Below are 8,817 nucleotides of genomic sequence, written 5' to 3' on the forward strand. Positions count from 1 at the left end.
ATCACAACCAGTGTCATCTTGTATCCCTCCAAAGAATTGCCTGGTGAAACCTCAGCTGTTCCAGGGAGGTGACTTTGGGACTAGCTTTTCCCTTATCTTGCAGTGTCAGGCTGGGAACTTATCAGGGAGCTCAGCTGTGTGCTTGCAAATGCGCCTGTGCTGCTTGTCCTCTTACTACATTTCTCTCTTGTGCCAGCGGCCAGCAGGGAAGCGAACTGCAAAGGTGAGTACAGACAATGCGTCCTGCTAACATTGCCACCTTCCTCACTCGCTTTACTGCACAGCACTGCGTTAGGGTTAGGCATCAACTGGCAACCTTCTCACACCCAGTACAAGCCACAGTCCAATAGAAGTTTTTGCAAGAATTGCAACACTAGCACAGTCTAGTGCAGCGCTGGTCAATCTAGGCTAGTGAATGGGCCAGGTGAATGGCCTTCCTTCATCCATGGGCTGCAAGGTTGTAGTAACCAAAACGGTCTCCCAGGATAAAATAGATTTGCTAATTGTGCTTGTATACTTAGAATTTGCAGGATGTGCTGATTTAACTATAGCAGTGCTGTGACTGGATACAGAGAGAGTGCATGGCTCTTACAATCCTGGCCCGTACTCAGGAATTTCTGGTGTGCGCGCGCTTTTTTGGTAAATGTGGACCCGAAGGGTGTGAATACACCCTCCCGGTCTTCCAAGTAAGCGGGAAATCAGCCCCAGCCTTCCCCGGCTGGTCAGAGCATGGGGGAAGTAGGCTCAGACAGTGCATTGCTCCTGCCTTCTCCTGGCTGGCCGGAGCATGCTTACTTGGTGGACCCTTTCACACCCTTCGCACCCCCCTTCATACAGGCCTGCAGTCAGCAACATCCCCTCACTTCACATATGTCGCTTCAGTAACACCAGTGGGAAAAAAACACACGGATGGAAACCAGTGAAATCCGGCAACCCTGCGCTTGGGCAAGAGTAAACAAAATGTCTTGTCATCCACACATAGAACCCTGATGGGCCATGTGGCCCACGGGTCACAAGTTGTCCACCACTGGTCTAGTGGTTCATCTAGTGGTTTGTCAACAGCCTGTCTGCAGCAGTAACCAATGCTTCGGTCCTTCAGCACAAGAGTAGCCTCCTCCTATTCCCCTACTGCTGCAATGCAATCACAGAGTGGGGGATTTCTATGTGAGCCCACCTGATGATCATTGTATGTCCTGACACATGAGAACTGGTTGTCCTTGTCACTTTTATTCTAGTTGTGGAAACTGCATTGGCTATTTTTAATCATGCAGCTGTGTAATACTATTTTTGAATCTTCTGTAGCTTTTTGCTTCTGTAATAACCCGAAGCTGCTGTTAACAAAACCTGGCTTCTGTGCACTAGTGCAGCTGCTTCTGAATTTCCTTAGCTACTGACATGCATCAGTAATGCAAATGGGAAATACTAGCATCCCTTTGCCATCCTGCGTGCCAGTGGAAATTAGATTGATGACCTCCGGCCAATTTCTAGTGAATGTCTAGTCACATCATAAGCTGTTTACCCTCCACACACCCAGGGCTAAAATAGCAGGAGGATGTTCCTGCCTAGTATGAGAGAGCAAAATCTTGCCCAACACATGCTAAAATGATGCCTTTGTAAGTGACGATGGTCTCTCTTCTTCATGGGTTCCAAATTTACCCCCAAACTTAAATCCTCAAAGCCCTGGGGGGTTTTCCTGTTCAGTTTGACAGTGCCAGGTGCCTGTCTGCTGTGCTTATTCTGTGCCTGTCCCTGAGCACCTGAGGTTTGCTCACAATGACACAAGGAGTTCAGGGATGATTGTGTGTGTGTGTGTGTTTCAGAGCTGAAGATGAGCTGCTGGATTCTCTTCCTTTCTCTCCTGGGTTTTCTCCCCCTTGTGATACCCACCTGCCCCTCACCCTGCAGCTGCAGCACCAACATCATCAACTGCATGTCGAAGGAGCTGACGGAAAGCAGCCTCCCTGCTTCCTTCAGCCCCTCCACTCAAATGATCTACCTCAACAACAACCATCTCACCAGCATCCCCAGCGGGCTCCTGGACAACCTGAAGAACCTCCAAGTGCTCCACCTGTGGGGGAATCCCTGGGAATGTGACTGCGACATCCTCTACCTGCGCTCGTGGCTCCAGTGGCAGCAGAATCGGACCCTGTATCAGAACGTGCTGTGTGCCTCCCCAGAACACCTGCAGGGCAGGGTCATTGCATACTTGTCGGAGGATGAGATCATCTCCACATGCCAGTTCTGGTACTGCAGCATCGCGCTCATCTCCCAGGTCTGCCTCTTTCTCCTCATCCTCCTCCAGGCCATCCTGCTTCTCTTCATTATCTTGTTCCTGCATAAACTCCGGAGGAGAGCCAATGAAGCCAGGAAGGCCACCAAGGAGAATTACCAGAATGATGATACATGGGTACCTCTTTCAGAGAATACCCGTGGCATTGATTAATGTCTCATGAGCTTTAAATCCTCATGCTTCAGGGCATATGCTGATCAGCAGGGCCAGGAAGGAAATCCTACTTGTTGAGATTGTAGTATTGCATAGCTGTTTGGTGCATTATGCTGAGAGCCAGCCTTTCTCTGAAGCATCAGGAACAGACCACTGTCTAAAGGTGGATGTTGGCTTGGCCTATTGCTCTGTTGCAGTGCAGCTAATCCTGGTATGTTAAAACTCTGCACTCTTCCAAAGGGCTGGAAAGAGGATTGTACAGCCTCCGTTGCTTTGCTGACGAGAAAGCTGTTACTGGCTGGATCTCTTTAACAGGCTGTGCAGAATTGCATACACTGGGAACCATAAGGAACTAACTTAAAGCTGGCAAGAATCAGACTGGTCTGAGCTAATGCTGCTGCTAAGTGCTTCATGCGCACGTGGTCTCCCAGGTTCTAGTGGCTGAGCCCACACTTAAAACACTCGGGGTGCGCTTCAGCCAGCGCTTAGCACATCTCTGATTCTGGGGCTTGGTTACAACATGAGCAGAATATGGCAGGATGGCCCAGTGGTTAAATAACTAGACGAAGTCACAGAAGAGATGGGTTCAGTTTCCCAGCTCTATCTCTGATTTCCCGTGGGCAAGTCTCTTAATCTCTCAGTGCTACAGTTAAAACTGGCCTAACACTCCTCTCTGCTAGTCATGCTTTGTATTGTCTGTTTAGGGTGGGGCTGCTCAAAAGCCTCCCATGTTGCTTCAGTTCTGTTCCCATTTAAAACGAAAGCAACAGGAGCAGAGTTAGGCCAATGCCAAGGGCTTCTGAAAGCTTCATCTCCTTGTGCGAGCAACTGTGTCTTCCTATGTGTCTGTAGGATGCTCAGCACAATGGGAACAGCTACAGTGATAGCAAGAAATGCCTACTGCAGCTTTACGTAGTTACACCTGCCCTTTCATGTTTGTAACAAAATGGCATTAAAATAATGATGATGCAAATGGATCTTCCCAGGCTGAAAGATGTATCTGCTGTAATATCCTTGCAAAGCATACAAGCAGGGGGAACTCCCAGGAAAGGGCCTAGGGTGGGACATTGTCTTAAGAAGGCTGCTCCTTTGAAGTGTGATTTGGAAAAAATCTTTCCCCCTCTGACCCGGGCTGCAGCTGCTGGTTCCTAACATGGAGTTTCTTTGAATTCAGGTTTTATGTGGACAACTTGGGTTGTTTGGGGGTTTTATTTACACTGAAGCCTGTGTCTGAATGCCTGGTGATCCACCAGGAGAGGCGCAAAGAAGAGGACCATGAGATGGCAAACTGGCAAGAAGGAATGAGCATTCAAGATGAAGCAATGGCCCTGTGATAATTCAGGGGATTAGTGCTGGGATAGGGGCTTAGGTCACTGGTTCCCATTACAAGGGTCCCCTGTGGCATGGGACAGGGGCACTGGTGAGCTAAGAAACAGCCAATCTTGCTCCCTTTACAGAGGCACTGAGAGAAAGGCCTGTAAACTGCCTGTTTTGGAGGCTGCATGGCAAAGAGTGGTTCTGGGGATGGTTGGACTACACTTTCCAGGGCACCCTAGTTCTGTGCTGGATCCCACGCTAGGCAGTTCAGCTGTTTTCTTTTCTGCTGGGGTCACATAATTTCTTTCTAGTTATGAACCTCATCCCTTGGGGACAGGCTGCTCAGGTGATCTGTGGTTTTTCCTGCTGCCTCAAAGTAGCTAGCTTGTCCGTCTCAGCATCTCCTAGGCAGAGGTGTGGTCACAGGGGCTCTGCATGCTGCCTCAGCTCTGAGTACTGGCTCTGTAGCTCCCATTGGTTGGGGACCGCGGCTAATGGGAGCAGCATCTGCAGCCGGGGGCAGCATATACAGCTGCTCGATCACATCTCTGCCTAGGAGCCAGAGGGATGTGATGACCATTTCTAGGTGCTACTTGAATAAGTGCTGCCTGCAGCCTGCATCCTGAAACCCCTCCCTCAGCCCTGAGCTCCCTCCCACAGCATGCACCCCACATCCAAACCTTCCAGCCCCACCCTGGAGCTCCCTCCTTCACCCAAATCCTTGTCCCACCCCAGAGCCTGCTACCCCCACTGCAACCCTTGCCTCCTCCCACACCCCAACCCCTGCTTCAACCCAGTGAACGTAAGTGAGCAAAGTAGAGGGGAGACATGAGTGTGAGGTGAGGCCTGGCCAATCTGAGGTGCTGAAGAATGGCCAAACCACTGTAACACTTGATGTTCAAGCAGAGGTCACACTGGCCCTTGGATTCATTCAAAATGGAGATGACTGTGGAATTGCCTCTCTCTGTCACTGCTATTGACAGACATTACCAAGTGCTGCAAGCTCCCGAACAGTGATGGGCCTGTTGGCTCCTGCATATGGCCTGCCAATGTAAAACTCAACCCAGCGCAATGCAGCTCTTGAGCACAGGGCCTGATCTGGGGATGCAGGCCATGTCCTGGGTTGCTAGGTGTCCAGTATTGACCCGGACAGTCCAATATTTTTGCCTCCCGTCCGGTAAAAAAATCAGAAAATACCAGACATCCAAAATGTCAGGTATTTTCTGATTTTTTCCCTGCCAGGTGGCGAAAATACTAGACACCTGGCAACCCTACAACACACTTGGCAACTGAGCCTGGCCCCCTCCAGGCCCCCGGACTCCTTGCTTACCTGGTTCCGCAGGGAAGCTCCCTTCTGGCTCAACTAAGAAAACAAGATGGTCTCCAGCAAAAAACCTAAAGACCTGAGCAAGGGGAACAATGCCTTCCCTGGGTCTTAGTGCTCAACCCTCCTCTTCCTATCCCTATTCTGACTCTGCACGCAATTAAAGGGGCCATGCTGTTTTATTTTATTTATTTTTTTGCTTAATAACTCTTGGGGTCTTTTTTTTCTCAACAACTTTGGTCTCCCCCTTTTTTTCCCCCTCAACAGAAATTTTTCCCCATTTTTTATTGGGGGGTGTGTGTTTCGGTATCTTTGTTGAAACCATCTGGGAACCCTACCTGGGGCAGCACAGAGCTATGTGGGTGAGTGGGATGACCTCATTAGCAGAATCTACACTAGCCATAGAGGGGGTCTCTCCTCAGAGCCGCCTGCTACTCCAGTCCTATCATTTGTATTTTGTGCTTCCTCAATGCAGCTGGCTCAGGAAGCCAATAAAAATAGGAGCTTGTGAGAGAAGGAGAGAACATTTTGGGCTCTGGCTTAGTCTTGAGCCAGTGGCATGTCACTGCAGAGCAAAGCTGCCAGAACAGACTGTTGCAACATCTCAGATAGTCCCTGACCCAAGGCGGGCAGCAGAGACGCCAGTGGAGAGGCTGTGGAGAAGGGTGTAACAGGAAATAACAGCTGTCACAGAGGCAGTGGTGAGACCATAGGGCTGGGAGCCAGGAATCCAATGTGCTGTTCCTAGTGATTCAGGGAAGAGGTGGAGATGTCCTATGTTTTCCCCTTCATTCTGGCTGGCAATTTCCCCTTCCCTTTCCATTCTCCCAACAGCTGTGACTGCACATGCCTTGTATAAAGCCTGCACTGAACAAGGGCTGATGGTCACCTAGGAGCCTGTTGTAAAGCTGCCTCTTGAGGCCAGAGAACAGCAAACACTCCAGAGACTGAAAGCAGCTGATTTCAGGAAGCTGCGGGGGGGGGGGGGGAGAGCAGATGCCGGACTTCACCCATTCTATAGTGCAAGGGGCATAGGGGAGAACCAGAGAGGCCTATGGTCAGCCTGGATCTTTACAGATGTGAATTCTAGGGCGAGGACAGATAATCAAAGAATCTGAGTCATAATTAGGTTAATAAAGTAACATAGGGGAAGCTGTGTTAGTCTGATCTCAGTAAAACAAAAAAGCAGTCAAGTAGCACTTTAAAGACTAACAAAATAGTTTATTAGCTTTCGTGGGGCAGACCCATTTCTTCAGATCATATTCTGAAAGTGAATAGGCATGATCATTATGTAACAGAGGGATACAATGAAAGAAGGTAAAAAAAAATACAAACTAACAAATCAGCTACATAGAACAGAAGATGGAGGTGAGGGGGGAGTGACAGGGAAAGAGGGAATTGCTTACTATAAGAGCCAATTAAGTGGCTAATCTGGGGCCACTACGAATATCATTTTATTACAAATGTTTGTTTCCTTGAAAATGCAAACTGAAATTTCATTATCTGTCGCTTTCCTGTTTCAGCTAGATTCAGACAGCCAATCAGAGAGCAACAACATGGCCATGTGACTTAAATGACCACTAATACAACACAACTGAGGCCCAGAGCAGTTAAGTTATAGAGCTATTCCTAAGGGAAATTATTTGAATATGATTGGAACAAAGACATTCTCAGCAACTGAGGCTGCATTGGAAATAGGTCACAAGCCAAGGAAGAGACTAGATTCATAATGAATTGTACTTGAAAAAATAGTTTGATTAGCTCTAAGTAATTCTTTTGCCCTCTTTCTTTTTTCCACACCCCCTCCTCTCCCAAGGAATAAGGAGCATGTTCCCAAGTGTATAAGTATGTAGTAATTTTACAAATAGAATTGGAGACTCTAAGGCATGGAGTTAGACATCATGCTTTGTTCAACATGCAGGGGGCAAGAGCAACAAACTGAGCCCAGGAAAAAGCCTGCCTGGTTGAAAAATTTCCCTAAAACTTCTTTTTTTTTTAAACTGGGTGAAATCTTGTTATGGGTCTTGCTTAAAAGTTTCCTTGCCTTCGTGAGTGTGAATGCACCCTTTCAGCTAACATAATATAGGGTTAAATTAATCATAAGCCCTCACCTATGACAAAAGGGTAATGTAAACTAGGGATGTGAAAGGATAACCATTTAAATGGTTAACCAATAAGCCTGGGCATTCAAGGTTATACATGGGCTCCACCCCACTCCTGGGGAGCCAACGCAGGAGTGGCAGCCAGCTCTCTGGGAGTGGGGCTGCAGTGGGAGCCGGTGGCACTAGAAGCTAGCTTAAAAACTAATCCAGCATACACCAGCTCCTGGGGAGCTGGCTGCCACCCTGCACTGCTGCCTCTGTATCAGTGGCAGTAGCATGGTCTGACAGCCAGCTCCCTGGAAGTGGTACTGGTAGGAGGAGTTGATGTTGGGAGCTAGCTTCAAATTGTCAGCAATTACCCAATTACACACTTTTTAACATTCCTAATGTAAACCTGTCCAGGAATTTTGGACTATGTGGGTAGAAGAGCTTTGCTGAATATTGTTTTGGAGGGAGAGAAAGAAAGCAAGAAAAGGCAGAATTCAGAGGACCAGTGAGCCACAGACGGCCTGAAGGAGCAGCTGAAAGTATGGTGTCTGACACTGGAAGAAGATTAGAGAGAGAGATTTTTGGGTTAAAGACGCAGGCTGAAAGGTGTGACCCCTGGTACTGTGAGTAAAAGCTGTTTCCTGCTATTTGAGTTTTTCAGTGTTCATTGGCACAGGACTTTGTGCATTCTTTGTGAATAAGCAAAACTATCCAAGACCGATAGATATGTCTAACTAGCACAAATTATTAGCCTTCATGGTTTTGGCTAGCTACTTGTCTCAAAAAGGGTAGTACTGTGTTTTTAATAGGAAACTGGATTTTTCAACTAAATGGCATTTTGCATGAAAAGTGCCTGCATTCAATGAAAATTGTTTTGAGGATGGTGAGCGAGTTGGTCAAAAACCTAAAACCTGAAATACTTTGATTTGGATAGTCCAGCATGGTGCCTCATGGGAGTTGTGACTAATATTCCTCATGACCCCATTCTTCTCTCTGGGCTGGATTCCCCTACCTGAGCTACTCCCATGGGACTTCCATGACAAATCCACCTTGTTTATCATAGAATCATAGAACTGGAAGGAACCTTGAGAGGGCATTGAGTCCAGTCCCCTGCGCTCATAGCAAAACCAAGCACTGTCTAGATCAACCCTGATAGATGTCTATCAAACCTGCTCTCCAGGGATCGAGATTCCACAGCCTCCCTAGGCAATTTATTCCAGTGTTTCACCACCCTGACAGGAAGCTTTTCCTAATGTCCAACCTAAACCTCCCTTGCTGCATTTTAAGCCCATTGCTTCTTGTTCTATCCTCAGAGGCCAAGATGAACAAGTTTTCTCCTTCCTCTTTATGACACCCTTTTAGATACCTGAAAACTGCTACCATGTCCCCCCTCAATCTTATCTTTTCCAAACTAAACAAGCCCAGTTCTTTCAGTCTTCCCTCATAGGTCATGTTCTCTAGAACTTTAATCATTTTGTTGCTCTTCTCTGGACCTTCTCCAGTTTTTCCACATCTTGAAATGTGGTTCCCAGAACTGGACACAATACTCCTATTGGGGCCTAATAAGTGCAGAGTAGAGCAGAAGAATGACTTCTTGTGTCTTGCTCACAACGCTCCTGTTAATGCATCCCACAGTCATATTT

The 8,817-nt window shown here is 47.7% G+C and overlaps 1 protein-coding gene across 1 annotated transcript; it reads left to right on the forward strand.

Moving 5' to 3' along the window:
- Window positions 1–61: 61 nt before the first annotated feature.
- On the forward strand, window positions 62–3,420 carry GP1BB (glycoprotein Ib platelet subunit beta). Its single transcript, XM_006134940.4, has 2 exons — window positions 62–223; window positions 1,821–3,420. The coding sequence occupies exon 2, from the start codon at window positions 1,829–1,831 to the stop codon at window positions 2,441–2,443; it is 615 nt and encodes a 204-aa protein (XP_006135002.1). The 5' UTR covers window positions 62–223; window positions 1,821–1,828; the 3' UTR covers window positions 2,444–3,420.
- Window positions 3,421–8,817: the final 5,397 nt, after the last annotated feature.

This window comes from Pelodiscus sinensis, chromosome 15 (assembly GCF_049634645.1).
Source record: "Pelodiscus sinensis isolate JC-2024 chromosome 15, ASM4963464v1, whole genome shotgun sequence".
Taxonomy (NCBI): domain Eukaryota; kingdom Metazoa; phylum Chordata; order Testudines; family Trionychidae; genus Pelodiscus; species Pelodiscus sinensis.

Bases quoted from the DNA above. Each gene is read 5' to 3' on its own strand.
- GP1BB (XM_006134940.4), top strand. From the start codon at position 1,829: ATGAGCTGCTGGATTCTCTTCCTTTCTCTCCTGGGTTTTCTCCCCCTT.